Source organism: Talpa europaea (assembly GCF_964194135.1).
Source record: "Talpa europaea genome assembly, chromosome: 6".
In the NCBI taxonomy this organism is placed as follows: Eukaryota; Metazoa; Chordata; class Mammalia; order Eulipotyphla; family Talpidae; genus Talpa; species Talpa europaea.
The window spans coordinates 138,621,971-138,649,814 of NC_140072.1; the positions used below are offsets into that span (position 1 = coordinate 138,621,971).

Consider the following 27,844-nt stretch of genomic DNA (forward strand, 5'->3'; position numbering starts at 1 on the left):
CTGCCCGCTCAGGCCCTGCCTGGCCTCGGCCCACAGCAGGTCAGCTGCGGGCAGAGGCCAATGGCACCAGCCACTGGCCACGCCGCTGCACAAGCTCCGGGCTGTGACCCAGGCCTCGACCTTAGGTCCCTGGGCGGGGAGGCAGCGAGACTGCCCACGCAGGGTTAGAAAGACGTCTGTGAAGATTTTATTTCCCCATAGTTTTAGGTCAGAAAGAAGCATCTGGTAATAAAAATAACAGCGTTATCTTCGTGGGCACGCTCTGGCGGGTGCCAGCCGCCGCTCCCGTGGTGCCGAGGGTGGGGTGTGGTTCCGGCCGGGAGGTCCGTCTCCCACTATTTACACATTCACAGCAGAGGGTCGGGCCTCCGTCTGGCAGGCGCCGGTCAGGGGGCGGCCGGCTCAACCGGGGGGCAGGAGTGGGACAGGATGTCGCTGTGCTTGTAGGCGGCCTCGTCCAGGTCCAGCGCCTTCCGGTTGACCTCCAGCGTCATGCAGCCGCGGTAGAAGGCCGTGACGGGCGCAGCGGTGACCGGCACATCTGGGACGGGGACAGCAGCGCTCAGCCGCCCGCTCACAGGCACGGGGGCCCCAGCCGCCGCCTGGCCTGGCCACAGGCCCCGGGGCAGCCCTGAACACCGGCCGTCAGGCCCCGCGGAGACCCTGCCTTTACCCCAGGAAGAGCCCTGAGCCCATGGCCCTGCGGACCGTGTTTTCTTGGCAAGAGGGGCGGCCCGGCCCCCGCCCGTGCGGGCTGTTTGTGGAAACTGGGTCTTCTTGGCAGCCGTGTCCTACTCACAGTCCATCCCGCCCATCTGCCCCGGGCAGGCGCCTCTGCACTGGGCTGGGCCCGCAGGCATTGGGGGCGCTGGCCCGCCCCAGGGAGGCCTCGCTCAGCCTCACCCCATAAGCTGATCTGGTGAAGGACCGAGGTGGCCTGTCCACCACGCTAGTGCCCTCTTCCTCGGGTCAAAGACCCACTTGGTGTAGGGAGGCTCACGAGCTGGGGCCACTGGGAGCACCCCACCCCCGTGCACCAGCGGGGTCCTCACCTGGTAGTCCCCCGACGAAGGTGAGCACCGGTCCCTGCAGGTGCCTCCCAAGCACAGCCAGACGCTCCTGCAGCCCCGCGGGGCTCACCTCGCTCTGGCCCCTGGTGCCGTCCACCTCCAGGGTGGCCTCGCTGTCCCTCACCGAGACTCGTACCACGTGCTCCTGACCGTCACACACCTTGATCTCCATCACCGCCAGGGCGATGCTCTCCACGGCCAGCACCACCAGCTGCGGGGGACAGGCACTGAGCCGCAGGGTGGGGTGCGGGGGGGAGGCGCTGAGCAGTGGGGGTATAAGTTCTGGGTTCTGGGGTCCAGGGGGGCTGTGGGGGTACAAGTTCTTGGCTCTGGGCTTCAGGGGAGGCTGTAGGCTGGGGGGGGGGGTGGGAGCAGCCCCTGGCTACTGGCCATGGGTGCATATGCTGACTAGAGGTCTGCAGGGGTCCCCACACTGGCCTCCTGGCGTCGGGTGCATGTGCATGTTATGACCGGGCTCGGGGCCTTGAGTCTTTGCTGCTGCTTACACATTTGCTGGCAAGGGTGGGTGGCGGTGCCCCATCATGCTCCCAGGGGGTGGGGTCACACGCAGCCCCCAGTGGCCGGCCAAGCACACAGACCCAAGGCCAGCAGAGGCCGCGGCCGGGACATCTGCGCTGAGCACAGCAGAGTGATGCGGCCGCCCGGAGTCCGGGCACAGCCCGGGTTGCAGACCACCCAGCCTGGGCTGAAAGGCTGGGACGCACAGGCACGGCGGCTTCCGTACCCTGGGAGGGTGCGCGCGCCTGGACTGTGGACCCGAGCGCAGGCTGAGCCTCCGGGCAGGGCCCCCGCTGGCGCCAGCCCCGGGCCGGGCGGACGAGGGCGCCGGCTGCAGCGGCCTCCCGCTTGGGTCACCCCTGCCCTGACTGAGCTGCTCTCCGAGAGCAGGACTAGGGGCGCTGAGGGCGCAGAGGTGGGCATCCTGCTGGGGGGTGGGAGCAGCGCTGGGGGAGGGCTATGTGAGGAGGGCCACGCTGCGTAGTGGGGGGCGCGCTGGGGGGCTGCCTGGCCCGTCAGCCTTGGAGAAATGAGGACGGGGACAGGACTTCTAGGCTGGAAGGGTGGGGGCAGCCAGAGCCCCCAGGAGGTGGGGCCCCGCCCCGCGGCGGCAGTGGTACCTGCTTCTTGAGCTTCTTGGTGGAGTGGTAGTCCACCAGGGCCACGGACAGGGCCACGGCATGGTCCTCGGCCACCAGCGCGAGCAGCACCCCCGTGTCAGTGGCGGGGCGGATCCGAGCCACGACCTCTATCTCCCAGGTGGCCTCGGTGCCCAGGTCTGGGGACGTGCGAGCTGCGATGCAGGCCGCGCACCACCGCGCCGTGCAAGCGGGACAGAGGCCAGAGTGAGCGGTGCCCGGCGGGGCCTCGGCCTGGTCAGCGCGTCGAACGAGCCGCCGCCGAGGGAGGACGGAGAAACAGACGCCTCCGGACCCGCATCTCCCCCTCGGTGCCCCTGCCCCAGGCACAGGCCACCGGGCCTGGGGTCCCAGACCTCGGTGTCCACAGGACGTGCTCTCACGGCCTCCCTGTGAGGCTGGCTGCGCAGTCTCGGCCCCCAGGGCAGCGGCCTGGGAGCTGACCCGGTTCCCCTGACCCAGGGCTCTGCACTCAGGGGCATATGACCCTGAGCGTCAAGGGCAAGCAGCACACGCACCCGGGCCGCGTCCACCCCTCTGCCCCTTCTCTGTGCTGGGCCCACAGGGCTTGAGGCCCCCTAGGGCGTGTGTGCAGGGTGAGCCGGGGCGCCCGGCTGCCTGTGCTCCTGCCAGCACTCGGCCCCGCCGTGACCCGCCCCGCGTGGGCCCTCTGCCCGCTGTGAGCTGGCTGTGCGCGCCGCGTGTGGATGCGGGCAGCCGGCGGTGAGCAGCGGCGGAGAGCCCGAGCGCTCTGGGGGCCGTGGGCAGAGGGGAAGTGGGGGATGGCGGTGACCCTCAGGGCCTTGACCTGCGCAGTCCCCGTGTGGGGCGGACATGAGCGCACAGCTCAGGATCTCAAAAGGCCCACTGGGTCCCTGCAAGAACCTCTGGCGCCGCAGACTGTCTCATCGCAGAGGCACGACCGGACAGTGCAGAGACTGGGCACAGGCTGCGGGCAACCAGGGCGCGGGCCCATGGGACGCGGGGGCGCATGGGCAACGGCCCATGGGAGGGCGCCTGGCTCCCCAGGACAGAGGGGCAGTCTGGCTCCTCGTGCCCTGTGGTGCCGCATGGGCAACGGCGGCGCTGAGGGGCGGGGCTGGGATGGTGGCCTGGGCAGTGGCTGAGGTGGCCGTGCCAGGCTGGGCAGGAGCAGGCGACGGAAAGGGGGGAGGAGCAGCCACAGAGCCCCCCGCGCCAGGAGCCCCGGGGAGAGCTCTGGATGGCTCTGGCCGCCAGCTCTCCACCCGGTCTCGGGCAGTGGACACGGGGCCGAGGGGTGTGCGAGGGGCAGCAGGCGCTCAGGGCGGGGGCACGGTCCGGGCTCTGCCGGCCCAGGGCCTGGAGGAGCTGCTGGGCCCTGTTCTAGGAAGCCTGGGCTCCTGCTTTACCGAGGCCAAGGCCTCTGCACTTGGGTCAGGGATGGACGCTGCCTCACTCCCGCCCGGCCCAGCCTCACAGCCACACCCTGCTATGGCTCTCGAGGCCAGGAGGGCAAGTGCTCACCCTTTCCTGCCCCAGGGAGGAGAAAGCCCCCCAGGCTTGGTCCTCATGGAAACCCAGGCGCCAGCAGCCGCCCCGGTGGCCCAACCAGCTCTGTCCTCTCCAGTCCCAGCCCCTTGGGAGCCTCCCTGACTCCTCGCACAGAGCGGCGCCCCGTCCTGGGTCTGCCCGCGGGAGCCCGGCCCCGCCCACACGGCCCTCAGCGCTCCGTCCCGGGTGCCCCCCACCCCCCCAGGCTCACCGTAGGCCAGGCTGTAGAAGGCAAGGCCGCGGCCGGGGTAGAAGGAGCCGCGCTCGGCCGCTGACAGGCACTGCATCTTCCCGTTCACCCTGACCGTCTCCTGGATGGAGCCGTCCTCCCCGTTCACCCAGTTCCAGCTCCGCATGCAGCCGTCCAGGCGGGGGTTCATCTGCAAGGCAGAGCCACTGCCAGGCGCCCACGGCACCGCCACGGCGAGCCCGGGCTCAGGGGACCTTGTGCCTGTCCTGGGAGGCCGCCTGCGCTGCCGCCCCCTCCTGCCACGTGGCTGACCCCAGGACACTCGTGATCGAGGGGTGCTGGCTCCACTTGGGGGGAGGAAACACTGTGTAGAGGTGGTGCTGGCACCTTACCTGGCACCAAAATGCCCTTGAGACACGTGGGCTGGACTGAGGCCAGTGGGCAGTGCACTTCCTACCCGGCCACCCAGTGGTGACCTCAGTCTGTGCGGGCAGAGCAGGCATGTGGACCGTTGCAGAGCACATGGCGGGCTCCCTGGTGCCCGCAGCCCCTTCCTGGCACCCGAGGAGGGACCCTAACCAGGGCCGGACCCTGGCTGCTGGCCCAGGCTGGGAGACGGTGGGGAGGAGCCCTGCCCCCACAGGCCGCCCGCCGCAGGAACCCGGCAGGCTAAGCCCCACGGTCCTTGGGGCGTCCGTCCGGAGCTCCTTGTTCTTTTGTTAAAGAATAATTTCGTTGCATTTTATCTCCACTGCAAATTAGACATTTTATCGTCAATTGAGACAAAAATGCAGATGAAAGCTCAGAGGGTCTCACGAAAGAGTGGGCGAGGCCCACTGTCCAGGTTCCCGCGGCCTGCTGAGGCGCTGCCCACAGCTGTGGGGTCCCCGACTTACGGGCTGGACCAGGTCCTTCTCCTTGAAGGGGAGGCCGCCCACGGTCAGGTTCAGGTGGTAGAGCCCCCGCTCCAGCTGGAACAGGTCCCCCGACACGGCGATCTTCATCACAGCGTCCTTGTTCACCTTCACTACCAGGCTCCGCTCCAGCTCCTCCACGGAGATCTGCAAGCCGGCGCTGTGAGCCAGGGCTGCTGCGAGACGCGGCCCGCCCCGCCCAGATGCCCCTCGGGAGACGCGCTGGCCCCACAGGCCCCAGTGGGCCCCGTGATGCCTCCCACCTCCTGCCCTGGATATCCTCTGGGCCCCACAGGGTGCTGCCGCCAAGGGGCCCTCTAGTGCCCCGCCCCCCACCTGCACAGCCCTGGCTCCGTGCGCCCTCGCCGGCGCCAGCAGGCAGGACACGCCATGGCCCCAGGTCCCGGCGCCCTTACTGTCTGCCACCTGCCGTGGCTGATGACGGGCCCGCTGCTGGTGACGCGGCCCACGCCCTGGTACCGCAGCTGCAGCTCCAGCCGGCCGGCCCGCAGGCCCAGCACGATCCAGGTGCTGTCCTGGTGGCCTCCGGCAAAGAAGAGGACCCCTTCAGGGTCAAAGGTCCTGAAGTCGAACTCTGCCACGAGTCTGTGGGCACAAACACACCCGTTGTCCCAGGCTGTAGCGCCGCCTGCCAGGGTGCAGCTCAGCAGGCCGGCCCCCCAGGTCTCTCTCCGGAGGCCCCAGGGTGCTTGGGACAGGACCCCAGACCCAGCCTGGGAACCGCACCAGGCGCCGCTGGGCTGGACAGTGGGGCGCCCTCCAGGGGGCGGCCGGCGGGAACAGGATGCCCAAGCTGAGGCTGCCCCCAACCCCGAGCCGCCCCCACCTGGTGGGCTGCAGCCGCTTGAAGCGCAGGCGGATCACGGGCGTCCCGCTGAACATGCGGCCCAGGTACAAGGACTTCACACTCTTGGCCACGTTGAAAGGCACGCAGGGCAGAATGTCCTGTAGGGAGGGGCAGGGCATGGGGGCAGCCCGCCGGCCAGCGCCTGTTCTCCTGCCCCGCCTCGCTGCCGCCCAGCCCACCCCCGCCGCGCCCTGCAGGCTGTTCCCAGGGAGGCTTCCGGGGCCCGGCCAGGCTCGGCGGCCCCCAGCCGGCACCGGTCCCCCTCCCCGCTGACCCCCTTTGCTTGTTAAGTCGCCCAGCATTTAGACCCATGGGCGCACAGAGGAAGAGGCGGCGACGGTACCACTATAAAATAAATAGGACCCGGGGCCTGGAAGGCTGTTGTTTCTCGAAAGTTCGGTGCCCCGCACCGCAGCTTCTCCACGCCAGTGGGCCGGCGGGCGTGGACAGCTGCAGGGGTGGGGGGCGCTCGAGGACAGCCGCGGGGGGCCCGCTGGCCCCACCCACGCCCGGGCGGCTACCTCGCAGGTGTTCATGTCCTCCGCCAGCTTGAGGCCCCCGCGGCCGTCGCAGTGGCAGGTGTAGCTCCCCGGCGCGTTGACGCAGGCCTGCTCGCAGCGTCCCTCCGCGCACTCGTCCACATCTGCGCCAGGGGAGAGCCCGGCAGCTGAGGGGGCAGGGGCAGGGGCAGCGCCCCTCCTCTGCCGGCTCCTCAGCCCCTCCCGTCTGCTCATGGAGGGCGCAGCCACCGCCAGCAGGAGGATGGAAAGAGCCTCTCCTTTCTGCGCCCCGGCCCAGCTGGCACTCAGGAAGGTCAGCGCGCCCAGCCCCACAGAGGCCAACGGCTCGCGCGGCGCAGGGGAGCCGGTGTCCAGCAGGCGGCCTGCGGGCCAGGCACACGTGCAGGCGCAGGAGGCCTCCTGCCGCGCTCTGGGGCCCGGGACTGCCCTCCAGGCCCTGCCGCCTGGCACTGTTCTGCCACCCGGGTGGCACTGCACGGTGGGGGTCGCGGCGCCTACCTCGGCAGGCCTTCTCCCGGGCGCTGAATGTGAACCCCGCGTCGCACAGACAGGAGTAGGAGCCGGGTAGGTTCCCGCAGCGCGCCGCCCCGCAGGCCCCAGGGTCTGCGCACTCGTCCACATCTGGGGAGAGGCAGGGGTGCAGCTGCAGGGGGACGGGGCCGCCACACCCACACCCAGGCCTGTGGCTGCAGGGGTCTCACTGTCTCCGCTCGGTGAGGGGCACTGGCCCCCCAAGTCCCTGCAACGGGCCTCCTCCCGCCTGTGCCCCTGGGTCCTGGACTCGTGGCGCCAGGCCCGCAGCAGGGCAAGCAGGCGCTTCTGAGAAGGTCTGGCTAGGAGGTGGACAGCAGACACCAGCGGGCACCGACACCAGGGACACGGTCGCGCACACACGTGATCGCCTGCTGTCCCTGGGGCCCTTTGCGCTAAAGTCTGCTGACCTCTGAGCGCCCCGGCATCGCGGGGCGCCCCAGCCTTGCCTCCCTCCCTGGCAGGCGGCTGAGCCTGCCTCCTCTGCTGCCCTGGAGACCCTGAGTGTCAAGACCCACGTCCTGCAGGCCGGCAGTTCCCTTCACCAGCTTCCTCGGCCCTGGGGTCCCGCAGGAAGGAAGGGCCAGGCACGGTGGGTGGCTGGCGGGGCAGGGCCTCTGACAGAGGGCAGGGTGCCCCAGCAGGGCTGAGGTGGAGGAAAGCTCCCCTGCAAGGCGGGGCTGCCCCTTGTTGGCCTGGGGATGCCCAGGAGGACCCCCGGGGAGCGCTGGGGCAAGGGCCTCAGGAAACCCCCTGGCCTGTGGAAGCAGAGGCAAGAGGGGCTGAGTAGACCTCTCAGGAGGGGGGCTGCAGCTGGGGGCCTGGGTCTGCAGTCCCGCTGGTGACCTCTGCAGGTATTGGGGCTTCTGGGGGCCCGGACTCTGTTGCCTGGGGGGCGGCAGGAGGCTCGGCAGCCCTGAGTCTCCAGTGCAGGGTCAGCTCCTCGTGCGCCCACATGCCCGGGCCTGTGCTGCCCGCTAGCACCCTCCCACCGCCTTCCCTCTGCCCAGAACCCGGGGAGTGAGCATGTAGGCCGGGGCAATTCAGCCCAAGGGGAACAAAGGGGTGGGGTGGAGGGGGTAAGGCAGGGGGCGGGGTGCGGAGGGTGGGTGGGGGCATCGCCCGCTTGTCTCACCTTGACAGGTGCGGCCATCAGCCAGCAGCGTGTAGCCGCTGTAGCAGGCACAGTGGAAGCTGCCAGGCCGGTTGTAGCATATCTGCGTGCAGCCTCCATTCTGCTGGCCACACTCGTTGACGTCTGGGTGCGGGACACAGAGGGCTGGGGAGCCGTGGGCGACACCCACCCCCTGGGGCGGGAGGCGGTGTCTGCAGTGACCATCGCCCCCACCCTTAGGTGTGGACAGAGGGTAGGGGGTCCTCACGGCAACCTGGTGAGGACCAGGGGCTGAGCCGGCCGCACCCCAGGACAGCCCGCCGGGAGGTCCTCCTGACTCGACGGGAGCAGGCCCCAGCTCTGTGGCCCTGGTGGATGGTGAGCCGGGGAGGGGACAGGACCCTGCTGTCCTGCAGGGCCCAGGTGCCCGCGCTCACCTCTGTCACAGAGCCGCCCCCCCCAGCCGGCTCTGCACTGGCAGTAGAAGTTGCCCATGAGGTCCTGGCAGAGCAGGGTGCCCTCCCTGTCGCAGGGGTTCGGGGAGCACTGGTCGGGCAGGTCTGGGGGGAAAGAAGGAGAGTCCTGAAGCCCCCAGAGGCTGAGGAAGTGCAGGAGGGCCCTGGCACCCTCAGGGCCCGCTGCCTGCCCACGGCCGTCTCCCCTGGTCAGGACCCAGGGCAGGGCACAGGCTGGCCAGGCTCGGGCTGCTTCCAGGAGGCCCGGGACAGCGTGTGGGGAGCAGCCGCAGGCCCATCAGGCCAGGGGGGCCGGGATAGGCCCTGGGAGAGGGTGGAGTGAGGAGCCCCAGAGCCCCCGGGGCTGACCCAAAGCCTTCCTGGCGGAGGAGCATGACCCTAACCCGCGGGCCTCTCCGCCTTCCTGGCCAGGTCTGCTGACCCCAAACTCCCGACCCGCCAGCTCTCGCCAACATTCCTTCTGCAGTCTTGGCTGCTGGGGAGCACGGCCCCTCCTTTTCCAGAAATCTGCCTGTGCGGGAGGGAGCCGGCCCAGGCAGCCAGGAAGCCTGAGGCAGCGCCCAGCTCCCATGGGCAGCACCCGCCCAAGCCAGTTTTCTCGGGGTGCCACACTCACTACACTCACTACACCCCTGGTCAGGGGCCCTGACGGGCTCCCTACACAGCTGAGCTCAGCCTGGGGAGGCCCTGCAGAGAGGGGCCTGGACGCAGAGCTGCCCTGGAGCTCCAGACTCTCCCTGGGGTGTGGGGGGGGGCTGGGCGCAGGCTCAGGAAGGGCGGGGCCTGCAGACCCTGGGGCAGTGCCGGGGTGCTGAGGGTCCCCCAAGGTGCCCCTGTGGCTTTGCGCTCAGCGGGTCCCCACTGTCTCCCTCTCCGTGCCTGCCGACGCTTGGCCCCGGGGCCTGCCCTTCCTCCCTGTCCTTCCAGGCTGCACACCGGCTCTTCCAGCTGCTGGGCGGCACGGGCCAGGTGCGCCCCAGCGCTGGGCAGGCTGACTGGCCAGACAGGATGGCCTGCCCTGCCCGCCCCCGGCTCGCCCTGCCTTGCTGTGGTCACTGACAAGGACAAACCCGCTTCTCCAGCAGGCCCAGGGGGCTCAGGGCAGGCTCTGCTGTCTGGGCAGACTGTGCCCATGGGCTGTCAAGAGGCCCGCTAGGCCAGGTGGCCTGGCAGGGCAGGGCAGGGTAGGGCAGCCACCCAGCTCCCTCCAGGTCAGGCTTCCATGTCTTGCCAAAATGCATTTGCCCAAAAAAGAAAGTGGGGTGAACAGGGGCCGGTGCAGGAGTCCCCAGGCCCTCAGAAGGCGGGTCGTCCAGGCCCTCGGGGAGAAGCGAGCCTGGCGTTCCCAGGGCCGCAGGTCTGCAGGAGCAGGAGGAGACACTTACTTTGAACGCAGGAGACAAAGTTGGGGTTCCTGGTGTATGGGGAGCCATGCTTGGTGATACAATCTGCAAGAGGGGAGCACGTGGGCTGGTTGGATGTGGCCCCAGCAACGACCCTCGGGGCGTCACTCAGAGCACCCCCCGGGCACCCGGAGACCCTCTAGGCGGCGCTTGGGGGTCACGGCCCACGCCAAGGCAGGCGCCCGACCTGCAACACCGCCTGCTGACCGCCGGCCTGCCCAGGGAGCCCCCTCCTGGCCAGCCAGCCTCGGCAGGGACCGCGACCAGGCCTGTGCTGAACACGTGGGCATCCTGGACGCCTGGGCCGGCTCGCGGGTGACTGCCACCCTTTGCCTCTGGAAACACACCGAGGTGGCGGGGAGGGGAGCCTGGAGCTGCCGGCCCCTTTCTCAGGCCCGCCCAGCCCCTCTGCTTGTTGCAAAGGGGACCCCGAACATGCTGCCTCGGAGAGGCACAGACCCAGGGAAGGTGCCGGAGGCCCTTCCCGCAGTGGGGGCAAGGCGGGCACGGCGCCTGTCTGAGCCGCTACACCCAGAGCCTGCAGCTGCTTCAGGTGGGGCAGGGCAGCTCCGGGGAGCAGGCCCTCCGGGCACATCTGGGCACCGGGGCCAGGCCGTGAGGGGTGACCGCAGAGGCTGCTCCAGCGCGTGACCCTCAGCCCCCGCATAGATCTGACCCCCAGGGGAACAGCGAGGACTCACCTAGGTAGCGAGGGTAGAAATACTCCTGCAGAGAGAGAAAAAGAAAAAGCAGCTTGCCAGGCGGCCGAGGCACCAGAGACCAGGGCCTCCTGCTTCTTCCCCGGAGAGAAACGGCTCGGGGGCTGGGGTCTGACCCGCACTGCAGCTGCGCTTCCTGGAGGCTGAGCGCAGGCCCTCGAGGCCGCCCAGGGGCCACAGGAAGGACAGCGGGCCACGGCCTCCCCTCCGCGGCCAGCTCAGCGCCTGGGGAGGGCGGACGCGGGTCTGCTGCTGGCTCTGGGAGGGAGCGGCACCGGGGAGCAGGGGCTCCCGTCCGTCCGCGGCAGGCCCGGGGCGCTGGCCGGCTCCGCACCCTCCCTGCCCGCGGGAGGAGGCCTTGAAGACAGGCTGGAGCGGGGGCCAGCACAGCGGTCAGGAGCGCGTCCCGGCGGGCACAGCGCCCTGGCTCCGTCTTCACATGAGAAACCGTCTCCTGAAGCCATGGCTGTTTGCTGCTCTCCAGTATCCAGACAAATGCCTGGTCCCTGAATTTGACAAACCAAATGAAACTGACCACCTGCAAGCTTTCCCGACGACGGCGCCCGGCACCAGGGCAGCCAGGGAAGGGCCCCGGAGTCATGGGGCACCGCCCCAGGGGCACCGGGCTCCCCAGGTCACAGAAGGTCTTGGGAACGCGCAGGAAGCGCCAGCACGGTCCACAAAGCATCTCTGTTGTCAAGGACACTGTGGCTCTGCGCTGTGCACACAGTCTCTGCTTGGGGAGCACCGTGCCATGCCCCCAGTTCTCATCTTTGTATTTCTTTATTCTCAAATCGTTCTCCCTAGTCGCATCTGTAGCCCGAATTTTATAAAGCGCACGTGGAAAGGCCCGTCCTGCAGACCCCACTGCCGCGGGCTGACCCGTCCTGCTGCTCAGCATGGTCCGCGGGGCTCTCCAGGCCCTGCTGGCTCACAAGTCCACAGGGGGCCCGGGACCCTGGAGGCACAGCAGACGCTCAGCAGACCGGACTCGAGTCACGTACAGCCCACTTGGGTGGGGGCGAGGCCAGAGCGGGGCCAGGGTGCTGGAGTGGGGCCCAGGTGAGGCTGGGGTGGGGCTGGAGCTGGGGCTGGTGCAGGGGTGGGGGCTGGCCCTGTCCAGTGTCTGTCCGGGAGGCCATCCCCACCGCAGGACAGAGGTGTGGGCGGCACCCAGGCCTCGGGTCACTCTGGCCAGGCTGTGGGCAGACTGAATGAGTCGACAGAGGCCCCCTGGGCCGCTGCAGGCAGTCAGCAGAAAGTAGGGCGGCCATGTGGGCACGCAGGGCCGGTGCCCCTCACCCAGGCTCTGAGCAGGGGCTGGCACTGACTTCTTGTGGGCAAGAGAGGAAGGAGGCCAGCAGGACAGGAGAAGGGTCCGGCGGCCACGTCAGCCTATGGGCAGTGGCGGGGCGCCCTGCTGCCCGGCGGGTAAGAGCATTAGCTTCCTAAATGGCGTTTTGTTCCTCATAACAAAGGGGACTTTGAGGACTTCTCAAGCTGTCTTGGGATTTCCTCCCACAGGTATGGAGCCCTGGCAGGAGGACGCGCTCACTGGGAGGACGTGCTCGCTGGCTGGCCAGGCACCACGCCGCCTCAGGGCAACCCTGGCCTCCGGTGCGCGGGGCCGTGTGGCTGTGTCAGCGTGTGAGTCTGGGTGGGCAGTAGTGGGCAGCTGCGCTGGGGCGGGGCGGGGGTGCTTGCAGGCCAGGGGCTGGCACTGTGGAGGCGGGTCACTGGGGTGGTGAGGGCCCTCCTCACCTTCCTCACCCCCGTCCTGGAGCCCCATTTCTGCCCCATGAGCTGCCTCAGGTGACCCCAACAGCACCTGGGGCATGGGGCAGGTGTGTTGAGGGGCAGATGCGACTGGCAGCAGGTGTGGGGGTATTGAGGCCGCCCAGGAACAAGCCGTGCCCACGCAGGGGTTCCTCACCCCTGTGGGAGCCGGGGCAGCAGGAGTAGGTAGCGGAGGTGAGCGAGACTTGGAGATACAGAGGGAACAGAGGGACGAGCAGTGAGAGGCAGGCTGCGGGGCCCCGGGGAGCAGCATCAGGGCTGGGCAGGCACCTGGCTGGGTGCCCGCGGGAGTCGGGCCCATGGCCGGGGTGGCTGGAGCAATGGGGCTGGTGCCTGCCCCGGGGGGGGGGTGTCTGGCTGGAGTGCGTCCCCTCCCTGCCTGGAGTCTGCCTGCTGTAAAGGCCTGGGGAGAGCCTCCAAAGGAGCTCAGAAGCCTGCAGAGGGGAGACAGGTGGGCCTGGTTCCCCGAATCAGCAGGAGGAGGTGCGAGAGGAAGGGCCGCAGGGGCAGGAAGGCAGCTAGGCTAGCGCTGCTGGGCTCTGCAGGGAGGGCCACAGGCTGCCAGACTCCCTGGGGCCAAGCCAAGTGGGGAGCCCTCCTCCTGCTCAGGTGTGTGCTTGATCGCGGGGGAGGGGTGCGGCTGGCAGCGCAGAATGGCTCTGAGCCCGTCCTGCTGCCCCTGCCAAAGAGAAAGGCAGGCTCGGAGAGGTGGGGATTAAGCGGGCAGAGGGTGGCCCCCACCCCGTGCCAACGAACGCTCCCGGCAGTTCCGGAGTGCACGGCCAGGTGGGGGGTGCTTCCCAGTGCCTCCAGCCCCAGGGCGGCTGCAGGAGAGAGCGGTGGGGTCATGGGCCAAGCGAGGTGTGACCGTGGCTGAGCCCTCACACTGACCGGCCAGGTGCAGGAGGAAAGCCCACAAATGTCCTCAGGATGAGGTCGGGGACCCCCAGAAAGCCAGCTCTGGAGCTGCTCCTCCCGCAGGAGGCCCCTTCGGCCCGGTCTGGGTCACTAAGCCAGGCCCACGCCCTGCTGGACAGCAGCCCAGCCACACACGGAGGGCAAATGGCCACATGTCAAAGGCAAGGAAGAAGCTTCTCGAGAGAAGACATGTTTCCCGGCGGAGGAAGCAACTGCCACAGTCACAGCAGTGTCACCTTCAGAGGCGCTGCTGTTAGGATGTGGCCTCGGCACTGACAGTGCCCGACAGTGTCCACCCGGGGCATCCGGGATCGCCCACGGCGGGGAGAGGGGCGGAAAATACAGACGAGGAGGAGAGACGCTCACCCGCGAACCCTGACCCTGGCCTTGACCCCCGCCCCGACCCCGGCCCGGCTCCTCCCAGCATGCCGTGCTGTCTCCGCCAGCTGGAGGGGCAGGGCAGGGTCAGCCAACCGCGAGGGAGACATGGCAGCGGCTGGTCGCACTGGAAGGTGAGGGGGAAGGAAAATACGCAATTCTTGTCTGGGGTGGGTAGGGCAGGAGGACAGGGTTCTGGGAACAGGAGCTCATGAACTCTGGGGAGGGGTGGAGGCAGCTGTGCAGGGGTGCGAGCTGGGGGCCGGCCGTGCACCCAGCTAAGGTGCAGGCGTCCTGGGGTGCACAGCTGCATGCGCAGCTGAGAACAGCTCCGGGGGGCTGGGCCCTGCCCCCGGCTTTCCTTTCATCAGGTTCCATCTGCAGCAAAATCACAGTCAAGACACAAAAGCCCAGAAATCTGGGCAGGGACGTCCACCCTGGGCTGAGCGTCCGTGGGAACCGCAGCATCAGCCGGACGGGAGAATTCAGGTCTGTCCTGGGAGAGGGGACAGTGGGGTCGGCAGGGCCCCTGGTGCTCCGTGGCCTTGTCACCTGCAAGCCCCACCCTCACTCCCGTGGGCACCGCGTTTCTGGTCAGGGCGGGGGTGGGCCTGTCCACAGTGGGGGTGCGGGGGGTGGGGCTGCCCCAGGCCCCCCCTCCCCGGCAGGCCCTGTGGGCTCACCATGGGGCACCACCGTGCTGCCCTGGGGGGCCTGGGAGGCTGAGGGCAGTGTCCCCGCAACCCTGGCAGCAGCGCGCAGGACAGCCCACGTGTTAAAGCTTGTTTCCGGAAGGTGACCCAGAGGGACCTTCCCGTGGCTCAGATGCACCAAAACAAAGCCCGAGTCCTTTCCTGCGCAGCCCGAGGATTTCCTTAAAAGAAAAACTGCAGCCAGCAGCCGCGTGCAGCTGCCCCACCCGGTGTCCAGCACTTCCTACCTGACGGGGTTTGGCTGGGAGGCCGCCCGGTGAGCCCAGCATCCCCAGGGCGCCTGCCCAGCGCTGGCTTCCGCAGGCCGGGCGCTGTCCCTGGGCTGCCGCACCCGGGCAGGGGACCGGCCCCACCGGGCTGCGCCCTAGCTCTTCCCCAGGCGCGCCTGCACCCCTCGGGCTCGCCCCTGCCTTCCCTGCCTGCTCCAGGCTCCCGCTCAGGGGGTCCGGCCAGCGGCCAGCCCCGGGCACCGCCTGGCGGGAGGCGGTCGGTGCAGGGCCTCGGGGCCTGCCTCCCCTCCCCTGCGGCGCAGGCGGGGGTCACGGGGAGGACAGGGGCGCACCGGGCTGGGGGCGCCCAGAGCCCGGCCCTTTCACAGACCCCGAGGGCGCCGATCCGGCATTCGGGGTGACCGGCCCCAGGGCGCCGGCGACCTGCGAGGAATGTGGGATCCGCTCCCCGGGGGCGGGGCGCCCGGCCCTCGGCGCTCACCGTCTCGGGGTCGTTCTCGAACACCTCGCGGGCCTCCTCGCGGCTGCACAGCTCCTCGACGCACTCCCGCTCCAGGTGGCCCTGCTTGGCCTCCTCGAAGACCTGGTAGGCGCGGCGCTGCCTGGGCCGCAGGAACTGCGCCGCCTCGCGCGCCCGCAGCATCACGGCTGCCCGCGGGGGGGACGGGGGGACAGCGGCGCCGTCAGCCGGCCGGGCGCTCGGCGGGCCGGTGCGGGCCGGAGCGGGCCGCGCTCCCCGGGCCCCCCGCGCGCCCCGCGCGCCCCGCGCGCCCCGCGCGCCCCGCGCCCCCCGCGCGCCCCGGGCCCCCCGCGCCCCCCGCGCGCCCCGCGCGCCCCGCGACCCCCGCGCGCCCCGCGCGCCCCGCGCGCACTCACCGGGCGCCGCCTCGCCGGCCAGCAGCAGCAGCAGCAGCAGCAGCAGCGCGGCGCGCAGGGCGGGCGGCATGGCGGGCGGCGGGCGCGGGGCCGGGCCGCGGGGCGGGAGCGCGCGGTCAGTGCGCCCGGGGGGCCGGGGCGGGCCGCGGGCGCCGCGGGGCGGAGGCTCCGGTCATCCCGCGCGGGCGGCGCTGAAGGTCACATCCCGCCGGCGGCGGCTCTGCGCTCCGGGCCGGCCGGCGGGGGCGGGCGCGGGCGCGGGCGGGGCCGGGCCGGCGGCTGGGGCGGCGCCGGGCGGGCGGGGCGCGGCTCCCCGGCCGCCTGCCAGGATCAAAGGCTGGCGGGGCGCCCCGCGCAGGCCCGGCCCCCGCGCCCGGCGCGGCCCGAGAGGCGCTGCCCGACTGCGCGGGCGGAGGCGCCGGGCGCGGACCCGGCGGGCACGGCAGGGCCTCTCGGGGGAGCCCCGCGCGGCGTCCGGACACTCCGCACCCCCAAAGGAAGGAGGAACAGGCCAGTGGGAACCCCGCGGGCAGCGTCCGCGCTCCCGCCCCCGCAGCTGCCGCGGCGCCCCCCGGAGACCCCGCCAGAGCCGGCGCGGGCCAGAGCGCAGCCCGCGGGTCGCGGCAAACCAAGCCCTGGGGGCGGGGGCCCCCCAAACAGCCCCGGCTGGTGTCAGGGGTGGAGCTGCGCCCCCAGGCCTGCCGGGCCCCGGCTGGCGCTGGCAGAGCCCTGGGGCTCCTGGGGTCCCGGCCTGAGCGTCCAGGCCCGGCTGGGCGTGGCAAGTCCAGCGGGAGCTTCAGAGGGCGCGGCGAGCTGAGCGCGGCCTGGGCCTGTGCTCCCTGCTGGGCCCCGGCAGCCCGGCCCCGGGATGAAAGCGCCCCCCCTCGCGTGCCCGGAGGACGCGCGTGCCCCGGAGCCGCGGCTGAGCTTCCAGGGCGTCTGGGGTTCAAAGCTTCGGGGCCTTTCGCCCCGCAGACGGCGCCGCCCTGCGCGCTGTGCTGGGCGCGGCCTCTGCACCTGCAGCCGTGGCCGTGCGGGCCGGGGAGCTCCTGGAGGCGGGGCCGGGCCCTGCGGCTCCCCCCAGGCCCTGTCCAGGCTGTGGCCCTCCGTGCCCCTCCCCCCCAGCCCAGGCCCGGCTTCCCAGCCCAGCGGCTGGACTGTCCTCTGGCCCTCGGTCTGGGGGCTCCGGGCCCGCCGCTGTCCGGTCCAGGAGCCGAGTCCCCGGTCACATGGAGGGAGCTGGTGCTTGTTAAGCAGCGCTGCGCAGTGCGAGCGGGATCAGGCGGCGGCTGCCCGTGTGGGCCTCCAGCCGAGGCTGCCTTCCCCGGACCTGGGCCTGGGCGGCATGGTGTCCCCGGGCAGCCTTGCGCTAGGCTGGGCGTCTCCCTGCTGGGCAGGACCTTACTGCTCTGGCCTCGCACTCACTTCTGCTTGCGTTGCTTGTGCTTTTGGTGTCGTCTCTAGAACATCACCCCCAAGACCAACACCAGGAGGCTTTACCTGTTTTCGTCCAGGGGCGTTTACACTGAAGCCTTTAACCTGCTTAAGGTTAATTTTTTGAGTGGCCTGAGTTGGGGTCCAGCCAGCGCTGGTGCAGGCAGCTGTCGGTGTCCCCAGCCCAGGCTGGTCTCCGTCAGCCTCAGGTCCTGGTCTGTGGAGCGCATGGGGGGGTGGGGGGGCCGCAACAGAGCACAGCTTAGACAGTGCGTTGGGGGCCTGGTGCGTGGGAGTAATGGTGACCCCTGCACTGCCCCCTCCCCTCCCCCCTTATCTAGTGCATGTTTTTCTCACTGCTCTGGGTAGAGCTTCTGGAGCCCTGAGGCGTAGTGGAGGCAGGGCACCTCCTAGCTGAGGCCCGCAGGATTCTGTGGGCTGGGGGGGGTGTGTGTGGCTCCTGCTGGGGGGCCCTCCACACCCAGATGCATAGCGTCTCCTCTCCCACACCCAGGCCAGCTGCCTCCGTGGCTGAGGCCCACAGGACAGAGGTGGCAGCCGGTCATGTTGCGTAATCGCACGTGTGACTTGAAGCTCCGCTCCTCGACTTGCTGGGCACGAGTCCAGGGTGGTCTGCAGGATGAGCTGGACTGGGGGTCCCTGTGGGTCAGGCTGCCCCCCATGCTCTGTCTGCAGCCTGATGCCCCCAGGCAAGCGCTGCTCCTCCTCCACAGTTGCTCCTTCTGCCCTCTTATCTCTAAGTCTGAAGAGATGTTGAAATATGTTGGGCAGAAGCACCTGGGTGGCTTCCAGGTGGCAACGGCATTCGCGGCAGGAATAGGGGGTGCCGCCCGGAGAGGGAGGCGGAGCAAGCCTGGGCCTCCCCCGCCAGCCAAGGAAAGCACCGCCAAGAACTCCTGGTTCTGTTTGCTTGACCTGATAAGTTTGCTAAATTGTGCCTTTTTCAGCACAGGTGCAAGAGCAGAGTTTTCCTTCTGAGCTGCTTCCTTTCCTCTTCCTTGGTGGTGCCTTTCCCAAGCCAGAAGCCTTAAATTTGTACGACATGTCGCGTATCAGGCTCCTTCTTTCACGCTCAGGCATCCTTGCTTACTCCAAGGTTGCAAGATTTTCTCCCAGTCCTGGGCTATGATCCATTTTGAGTTCGTTTTTCGTGTAGTGCGAGTCAGGGGTCGACGCTGCTTTTCTGCCGCGTGAGCATATGGCGTTGTCTCAGTGCCTCCTGCTGAGGAGCCGCCCCGTCTCGTCATGTTGCCTCCGCGCGTTGGTGAAGATGAAGCGAGCATATATGTGCACACCTACTAATATGTAAATACACAATAGACATTTTAATATTATGCTTGTACCCTGGGACCCTGCCAGACTGATGTATTAATCCTGGTGGTTGTCTCATTTTGAATAGGTGTTGATTCTTTTTTTTTTTTTTTAAGATTTATTTATTTATTTATACACGCACTGGGCACAGTCAGAAGCGCGGAAGGGTGAGAGGATTCACCAGAGCCAGAGCGGGGAGCAGAGCAGGCAGAAGGACCGAAGGACACTGCTGAGGGGAGCAGCGGGCGCGGCAGGAGAGGTCTGCGCGCCATGCGGGACCCTCACTGGCGGCTGGGGATTGAACCCGTGCTGCAGAGGCTGCGGGCCGCTTCGCAGCCCAGCGCTCAACCGCTGTGCCACCAGGGGAGGCCCATAGGTGTTGATTCTTATCAAGTGTTTTTTTCCTACTAAATAGATGAGTTTGTGATTTTTCATCTTTGGTCCATTAACATGTTACATGTAACATGACTACATGGAATGATTTTCAAATATTGAACCAACCTTGCATTCTGTTCCATAGAAAATGATTCTTTGTATATATTGTTGATTTCTACATATTAATGTTTTTGTTAAAAATTTTGCATCTCCATTATAAGAAATGTTGGGCTGCGTTTTATTCTGTATTGTCTTTGTCTGCCTTGCTGTGAGGTTCGTGTGAGCTTCATGAATGAGTTGGAAATTGTTTTCTCCTGTTTTCCATAAGAGGCTGTGTGGATTTGGTGTTAGTTCTTTAAATATCTGGTAGAATTCTCCTGTGAAATAATCTGAGCCCAGAGATTTCTTTTATGGCACTTTTAAAATCATAAATTCAATTTCTGTAGTATTTATGGAACTATTCGAGAGACCCATTGGCTACGGGGTGATTCTGGCTAGCTTGTTTTTGATGAGTCTTCCCGTCTCATTTCAGCAACCTTGGCCTGCTGTGCTGCTCCTGGCAGCCCTTGAGGGTCTGCGTGATGTCTGCAGGGCGGACGACAGCCCCGTCCGTTTCTGATTCGAGATCGTGTCTTCTCTTTTTCTTTCTTTGTTGGTCTTGCTAGAGGGTCGTCTGTTCTGGAGATCGTTTCATAGAATTAGTGCTTTGTTTCACTGATTTTCTTTTTTCCATCTCATTGACTTTTTGCTCTTAGCTTTATCATTTCTTTCTTCAGACTGCTTTGAGTATTTTCCTCTTCCCTTTTTAGGTTCTTAATGTGGGAATTTAGATGATTGATTTGAGACATTTTCCTCTGCTAATGGGTATGTTTAGTTCAATAAATTTCCTGTCAGCACTGCTTTAGTTGTACCCCTCAAATTTTGACATGTTTTATTTTTATTTTCATTCAGCCTGATGTGATGTTTAAAATTTATATTTCTTAATTGCAAGGCCTGTTGTTCTTGTCCACATTCTTATTTACCAGGTTCTTTCTTCCTTCTAGGTGCTCGAGTCTCCTTTATTCATTTCTTTCTTTCTAGGGAATCCCTAGAAAGAATCTTTTAATCATTATTTAGATGCCTGTGCTGGTGACAAAATTTCTTAATTTTCCTTCCATCGAGAACATCTTTGTTCCCCGTTCAGTTCGGAAGGTGCTCGCTGGACACGGGTTTCTAGGCTGACAACTTTCTCTCAGTGCTGGGAGGACGGCAGCTACTTCCTCTGGCCTCTGCTTTCTGATCAGAAATCTGCTGTGATTCCCACGATGTTCCTGGTAGGTTAAAGGTCATTTCATTTTGTCTTTAGTTTTCAGAAGTTTGACTACGCTGGGGTTGTGTGGATTTCTTTGGGTCTGTCCTGTTTAAGAATGTTTTTGAGCATTGTTGCCAAATCTGGGGATTTTCAGCCATTCCTAATTTTTCGCTGCTTATTTGTGTGTGCACCATGCACACACTCCGGGGTGCTCCCTCACGGCGGGGCTTCGGCGTCCCAAGCCCCTGGCGCCCTGGCCCCCTGAGGAAGCCTGCTTTCCTGCTGCTAATCCCCTGAGGTTTTCGCTTCAGTTGCTGTATTTTTCAGTTCCAAAATTTGGAATTTGGCTTTCTTTACATCTTCTTTACATTTTTTGTTGAAATCTTCCATTTCTTTTTGGCGCTGTTTTAGGCTCCACTATTTGCAAGCACGTTTGGGCCCGTCAAAGCCGCTTTGCCCATTGGGGATCATTCTCCGGCTCGGCCAGCAGCGCTGTCTCCTTGGCCGCGGGTGCGGCCTGGCACCGGGGCTTGACTGAGCCCGAGTCTGGTCTTCTGTTTGCTGGTGTTCTCAGTGCCATTGTCTTTTTTCTGGATAGTTGTTCCTCCACGCCCCTCCCCACTCCCCCTGGTGCTCCCTTCCCCTGAGATAAACACTGAGTTTGTCCACAGTTCTCAGCTCTGTGTTTACTTCTGACCATTCAACCCTTGTCAATTTAGAAGATTTTATTGATCTTTGTTTAGGTTCACAGATCAGCAAATATCCAGGGCACAGGGGGGTGGGGGAAGACGGGCACCAGCTCCCGCAGAGCCAACGGGTCCCCATGTGGGGAGGCGGGCATGGGAGGGGGCTTGAGGGGGCTTGTGGGGAAGGCGGGCCGTGGGGGGATTGGGGGGCAGGTGTGGGAGAAGCAGGGTATGGGCGTGTCTGTGCACTGCAAGGACACACCACACCCTCTGGCCAGCAGCTCTGGGGGGACCGCCCAGCGCCTCCCTGAGTGAAGGGCTGTTTGCACTAAGGCCCCGGGACGCCCAGAACCAAGGTGGCGCCGCGGCCTGGACTCAGGGGTGGGCATGAGGGGCAGCGAGCCGGGGTGGGCCAGAGCTCCTGCGGTGAGCCCCTCGGCCACGCATCTGTTGCTGGGCTGGCTGCGGTGGGTGCTGGAAGAGCCACCCTGGCGCATGGCGCCTGCGCTCGGCCCAGGAGCTCTGACCATGCCTGCGAGGAGCAGACCAACCCCAGCCCCTCCCGGGCACCGGCTCTGGGTCTCTGGGTACGGGGGCGCTGCTGGGTGTCTGGGCTGGCATGGGTTCCAGAAGGGCAGCGTGTCCCCGGCAGCCAGCCGCGCCCAGGGGCCCGGCCGGCGCGCTCCCCGCGGACATGCCCCACGAAGGGCCACCAGCTGGCTGTGCAGATGGCCGCTGGACAAGGAGCTGGACCCTCGCCGCAGGGGCCTTGCTACCAGCGGGGCCGCCAGCCATGGGCTCAGTCGCCCACCTGATGTGCCCGCGCAGAGCAACCTTGCTCGCCCCTTTCGAGCAGGCAGCGCAGGCCCGCGTGGGGCCTCGAGGGCGCAGCCTCCAGCACGGGCACTACCCCTCTGGGAAGGCCTGCGGGAGGGGTGACCCCACAGCCTTGAGGTCAGAGGGCAGGGCCAGAGCACTCTACCCATGGCTGCCTGGATGCCAGGCAGGGGCCCGGGGTCACAGCCCCACGCCTGGGGAGTCAGTCAGGCTGCCCAGCCCTGCCACGGCGACTGGCAGAACAGAGCCTGGAGCAGCCCAGCCGCAGTCCCTATGCTCCTGGCTGAGACAGCTTGGGGGAGCCTGCCCCAGTCCTGGGGATACGCAGGGGCCCACCAGCTGGCCCCTCCCCCCGCCCGCCCCCCCCCCCCCCCCCCGCTCCTCTGGGAGGAGACGCGGCTCCAGGAGCAGCTCTTGGAAGCAGCACCCACGGCCCTGGTCTCGGCATCAGCCCTCCGTGGCTGGGCTGGCTGGGGGGGTCCTGCCCTCCTCTGAGCGCCCCCCAGCCATCAGCACAGCCAGTGCCTCTGGACATGGGGCGTGGGGTCTGCCGCCCCACCCGGGAGGCCATGGTCTTCCTAGAGAGAGGGACCAGCGGGGGCAGCTGGTGTGTGGCGTGGGCACCCCAGGAGCCCCGGGTTCCCCACAAGGAGGCAGGAAGGGAGCTGGCCCTCGGTGGGGACACCGTGCCTGCGCAGCTGCAAGCCTCCTCACCCCCTGCCCCCCGCCTCAGTGTCCTCATCTATCCGTGGAGACAGAGCTACACCCGCCCACAGGGTGCTGGGGCGCTGGGCCCTCGTGAGCGCCACGCTGCACTCCTCGTCCTGCTTTTATCCCTGGCTCTGGCCTCTGGCACCAGCGCTCAAGGCCACGTTTCCTGGTCCCTGGGCCCCGCTGTCCCCCATGAGAAAGGGCTGGATGCCAAAGGGAAGGCCGGTGTTTGGTTAGGGAGAAGGCCAGGCCGCCCTTTGGGAGGCAGGGATTTAGGCCAAGGTCAGAGGAAGCCAGTGCTGGCTGTACTGGCCCAAGGTCAGCCCAGGCTCTGGCCAAGTGAGGGGGTGGGAGTCGCTCTCAGACCCAGCGGGGCCTCTCCTGCTGCCCCAGCCACCACCTCCTCCTGGACTGTCCCGCTGAAGAATCTGACACCTCAGAGGCCCACGGGGTGTGTCCTGTTCTGCAGCTGCTCCGGGGAAGTGCCTGCCCCCCAGGCCCGGGCCGAGGCCCCCCAGCCCCTGCAGCCCAGGGGACGGAGAGCTGGGCCTGTTCTGCTGGCCGCCCGCCGGGCTGCTGTGCTCTGGCCAGGCTGTCCACCAGGAGCGTGGACGCTGACACGCAACACCAGCTGGGTGGGGCCCCTGGGCCCCGGAGACTCCATGCGGGCATTGCTCCATGGCCCTGTTCCTCTGAGCTGACCACGCCTGCCCTCTCGGGACCCTCCCCAGGAATGCGGGGTCACTGGAGAGGCCCTGACTCTGCATGGCTGGGCCTCGGCGACCGACAGGCCTCAGGCTCCAGAGACCAGTGGAGCCCAGAGCTGCGGTGGAGGGCGCTGCGGTGGACAGTGGGAAGCCCTTATGGCCCCTGGAGGCCCCGGCCCTGAGCCGCCCCTGCCCCGGGTGGGCGCCGGCCCTGTGATCGCCATGCCAGTGGGGGCGGGGTAATCGGGGTGCACGTGGTCTTTCCAGGTCTCTTCCTACCCACTAGAGTCCCGGGGTGTGGGCTGGGCTCCAGCAGTTCCGGGTTGTGGGCTTGGTTCGGGGGTTCCGGGGTACAAGCTTGGACTGGGGGTTCTGGGTGCAGGCTTGGTTCTGGGGGGTTCTGGGGTACGGGCTTGGCCTGGGGTTTCTCGGGTGTGGGCTTGATTCTGGGGGCTCCTGGCACGGGCTGGGTTGTGGGGTGTTCCGGGGTGCGGGCTGGGTTCCGGGGGTCCCGGGACGTGTAACCACTGGCCGCGGAGGCCGCCGGGCTGTTTCGGCGGTGGCTCCGGACCCGCGGCGGTTCCGAGCTCCCGGGCGGGCGGGCGGGCGGCGGGCGCGGAGCCCCGCCCCGGGAGGCGCCAGAGGCCCCACCGCGGCCGAGCCCCGGGCCGGGTCCCCGCGCGCGAGGCTCCGGCCGCGCGCACCCCGGCGGGAAGCGAAATCGGCGGCCCCGGCCGCCCGCCCCGCGTCGCCCCCGCCCGGCCAACCCCAGCCACGGCCCGCCCCCCACGGCGCCCGCCCCGCCCCCGTCACGCCCCGCCGTCGCCGTCGCCCCCGTCACGCCCCGCCGTCGCCGTCGCCCCGCAACCATTACGCCCCAGCCGCGCCCCGCCGTCGCCCCCGCCCGCCCCCATTACGCCCCAGCCCCGCCCCCGCCGTCGCCCCCGCCACGCCCCCATTACGCCCTAGCCCCGCCCCGCCGTCGCCCCGCCCCGCCCCATTATGCCCCAGCCACGCCCCACGCCGCGCCACGCCGTCGCCCCCGCCCGGACCCGCCCCCGCCCCGCCCCGGACACGCCCCGGACACGCCCGCATCCCCGCCCCGCCCGGGGGAGCGGCCACGCCTCTCCGCGCGCCGGCGCCGGAAGCAGCTCGCCGGCCGCCGGGAGGCGCGAGGGGGACGCCGCTGAGGCGCGCGGCCGGAGGGCGGGGCGCGGGCCCGAGCCGCCGCCGCAGGGGTGAGCCCTGCACTGCGCGGCCGGTGGGTGTGGCAGCGGCCGGGCCGGGTGTGGAGGCCCCGGGCGTGGAGGCCCCGGGCGTGGAGGCCCCGGGTGTGGAGGCCCCGGGCGTGGAGGCCCCGGGTGTGGAGGCCCCGGGCGTGGAGGCCCCGGGTGTGGAGGCCCCGGGTGTGGAGCCCCTGGGGTTGGGAGCCCTGGGGTGTGGAGGCCCCGGGTGTGGGAGCCCCTGGGGTGTGGAGGCCCCGGGTGTGGAGCCCCTGGGGTGTGGAGGCCCCGGGCGTGGAGGCCCCGGGCGTGGAGGCCCCGGGCGTGGAGGCCCCGGGTGTGAAGCCCCTGGGGTTGGGGAGCCCTGGGGTGTGGAGGCCCCGGGTGTGGGAGCCCCTGGGGTTGGGGAGCCCTGGGGTGTGGAGGCCCCGGGTGTGGAGGCCCCGGGTGTGGGGTCCCGGGTGTGGGAGCCTCCGGGTGTGGGAGCCCCTGGGGTGTGGGAGCCCTGGGGTGTGGAGGCCCCGGGTGTGGAGGCCCCGGGTGTGGGGTCCCGGGTGTGGGAGCCTCCGGGTGTGGGAGCCCCTGGGGTGTGGGAGCCCTGGGGTGTGGAGGCCCGGGTGTGGGAGCCCCTGGGGTGTGGAGGCCCCGGGCGTGGAGGCCCCGGGCGTGGAGGCCCCGGGTGTGGAGGCCCCGGGCGTGGAGGCCCCGGGCGTGGAGGCCCCGGGTGTGGAGGCCCCGGGCGTGGAGGCCCCGGGCGTGGAGGCCCCGGGTGTGGAGGCCCCGGGCGTGGAGGCCCCGGGCGTGGAGGCCCCGGGTGTGAAGCCCCTGGGGTTGGGGAGCCCTGGGGTGTGGAGGCCCCGGGTGTGGGAGCCCCTGGGGTTGGGGAGCCCTGGGGTGTGGAGGCCCCGGGTGTGGAGGCCCCGGGTGTGGGGTCCCGGGTGTGGGAGCCTCCGGGTGTGGGAGCCCCTGGGGTGTGGGAGCCCTGGGGTGTGGAGGCCCCGGGTGTGGAGGCCCCGGGTGTGGGGTCCCGGGTGTGGGAGCCTCCGGGTGTGGGAGCCCCTGGGGTGTGGGAGCCCTGGGGTGTGGAGGCCCCGGGTGTGGAGGCCCCGGGTGTGGGGCCCCTGGTGTGGGAGCCTCCGGGTGTGGGAGCCCCTGGGGTGTGGGAGCCCTGGGGTGTGAGAGCCCCAGGTGTGGGAGGTCCCCGCGTGTGCACACAGCCCTCCTGGGGAAGGAGGCAGGGCGCCTCTCCCAGGCAGCACATGGACACCCCATGACTCCCATGATTGGGCTACTGACACCGCCCGGTCATGTGTCCATGAGCTGCTGCGACCAAATGTCCCCGGGGGGGGGGGGGGGCTGGTTCCTCAGCGTCATGTCAGTAAGGGGCTTTCCCGAGTCCTGGTCCACCTGCCCCCGCGTCCCCCTCCCCCACCCCACCCGGTCCCTGCAGCCCCCTGACCGCACTCTGCTCCTGGCCCTTGGGCCGCAGGTCTAGCTCAGCCCGGTGAGCGGTGCCAGAGCGAGCTTGGGACACGTGCCCCTTAGAAGCTGCGCCTTCCTATCCCCTGGTAGACCCGCAGGGTGGGACGATGAGGGTTTCCCTCATGCCTGTGGGCATCTGTGTGTCCCCTATAGAGACGTGTCTGCGAGCCACCCATTTTTTTGATTGGGTTGTTTTTCTTTTCCTTGAATTCTATGAGTTCTTTGAAAATCTTGGCTATTAGCCCCTTGTCACCTGCTTGGTGTAAAAATATTTTCCCCATTCACTGGGGTGTCTTTTTGTTTTAACGGCAGTTTCTCTTGCTGTGCAGCAGCGTTTTAGCTTGACTAAGCCCCGTTGCTTGTTTTTGCTTTTGTTTGCCTTGTCTTTGGAGTCAGTCCCCAAAGACATCCCTGAAGTCAATGTCACAGTCTTTTGCCTGTGTTCTCTTCTGTGTATTTTATAGTTGCTGGTCTTGCATCCCAGTCTTTAGCCCAGTTTGAGTTAATTTTTACATATGGTGAGAGAACATCCAGTTTTCCTAGCACGACCTATTAAATAGACTTTCTCCATTGTATAGTCTTAGTTCCTTTGTCATAAATTAATTGCATAAATCGTGGGTTTTTTTTTTTAAAGATTTATTTATTTATTGATACAAGCACTGGGTACAGTCAGAAGCGCGGGAGGGTGAGAGAATTCACCAGAGCCAGAGCGGGGAGCAGAATAGCCAGATGAACGAAGTACACTGCTGAGGGGAGCAGCGGGCAGCAGGAGAGGTCTGCCCGCCATGTGGGACCCTTGCCTGGTGGCCGGGGATCGAACCAGCGCTGCAGAGGCTGCAGGCAGCTTCGCAAGCCAGCTCTCAACCGCTGCGCCACCTGGGAGGCCCAATTGTGGGTTTACTTCTGGGCCATTGACCTGCTCTATTTTAATTCCAATGCCATAATATTTTTATTACTATAGCTTTGTAGTATAGTTTGAAATCAGGGACTGTGCTACTACTACACTTTCCCTTTTTTGTCAAGATTGCTCTGGTTATTTGGGGTCTTTTGTGTTTCCATATAAATTTTAATAGAATTTGTCCTATTTCTTCAAAGAATTCCATTGAAACTTTAATAGGGAGTGCATTGAAGCTATATATTGGGTGAGACTGACGTTTTAACAATATTAATCCTTCCAAACTATGAGCTTGGATAGCTTTCTATTTCTTTCTGTCTTCCTCTATTTCTTTGAACGGTGTCTCTCTTTTTTTTTTTTTTTATACACGCACTGGGTACAGCCAGAAGCGTGGGAGGGTGAGAGAATTCACCAGAGCCAGAGCGGGGAGCAGAGCAGGCAGAAGGACCGAAGGACACTGCTGAGGGGAGCAGCGGGCGGCAGGAGAGGTCTGCGCGCCATGCGGGACCCTCCTCCGGTGGCCGGGGAGCAGCCGGGGATCGAACCGGCGCTGCAGAGGCTGCGGGCAGCTTCGCAACCCAGTGCTCAACCGCTGCGCCACCGGGGAGGCCCAGTGTCTTATAGTTTTCAATGAATAGGTCATTCACCTCCTTTGCTAGATTTCTAGGTATTTAGTATTTCTTGATGTACTGTAAATGGGATTGTTTGATTTTCTTCTCTTCTAGTTCCTTATTTGTATATAGGAATGCAACAGACTTTTATATGTAGATTTTGTAGGCTGCCACCTTATTATATGCCTTCATCGTTCCTAATAGCTTTTTAGTGGTCTTTAGGGTTTCTATGTATATTGCCATATCATCTGTAAATAGTGATAACTTTACTACTTTTCCAATTTGGATTTTTTTAAGATTTATTTATTTATTTATACAAGCACTGGGTACAGTCAGAAATGCAGGAGGGTGAGAGGACTCACCAGAGCCACAGCGGGGAGCAGAGCAGGCAGACGGACAAAGTACACTGCTGAGGGGAGCAGCGGGCACAGCAGGAGGGGTCTGCGCGCCATGTGGGACCCTCGCCGGCGGCTGGGGATCGAACCAGTGCTGCAGAGGCTGCGGGCAGCTTCGCAGCCCAGCGCTCAACCGCTGCGCCACCAGGGGAGGCCCAATTTGGATTCCTTTTACATCTTTTTTCTTTTTTTTTTTTTTTCAGGGGAAAGCGCGAACGCAGTCTCCCACTACCACAAATTATGCAGTCGAGTTTCCCACATTTGGGGAAGTCACAGGGGTCAGCACATCCCGAGTGCAACGGATAAGCCTCACCCTGGGAAAACTACCTTTATGATCATGGTCTCTTCCCTGCCCGGTAAGTGTTTTTACATCTTTTTTTTAACTGCTGTAGCTAGGACTTCCAATACTCTGTTGAATAGTAGTGGTGAGAATAGACATCCCGTGTACCTATCTTAG

General features: G+C 66.5%; 1 protein-coding gene across 1 annotated transcript; it reads right to left on the reverse strand.

Moving 5' to 3' along the window:
- Positions 1 to 257: 257 nt before the first annotated feature.
- Positions 258 to 15,478, reverse strand: GAS6 (growth arrest specific 6; the record flags this gene model as incomplete). The annotated part of the gene is made up of 15 exons (XM_084234641.1): positions 258 to 541; positions 1,053 to 1,281; positions 2,210 to 2,382; positions 3,972 to 4,140; positions 4,847 to 5,011; positions 5,281 to 5,470; positions 5,712 to 5,830; positions 6,254 to 6,375; positions 6,752 to 6,874; positions 7,920 to 8,042; positions 8,336 to 8,458; positions 9,760 to 9,822; positions 10,479 to 10,503; positions 15,014 to 15,180; positions 15,409 to 15,478. The coding sequence occupies 15 exons, from the start codon at positions 15,476 to 15,478 to the stop codon at positions 387 to 389; spliced, it is 2,016 nt and encodes a 671-aa protein (XP_084090767.1). The 3' UTR covers positions 258 to 386.
- Between the last annotated feature and the right edge of the window lie 12,366 nt (positions 15,479 to 27,844).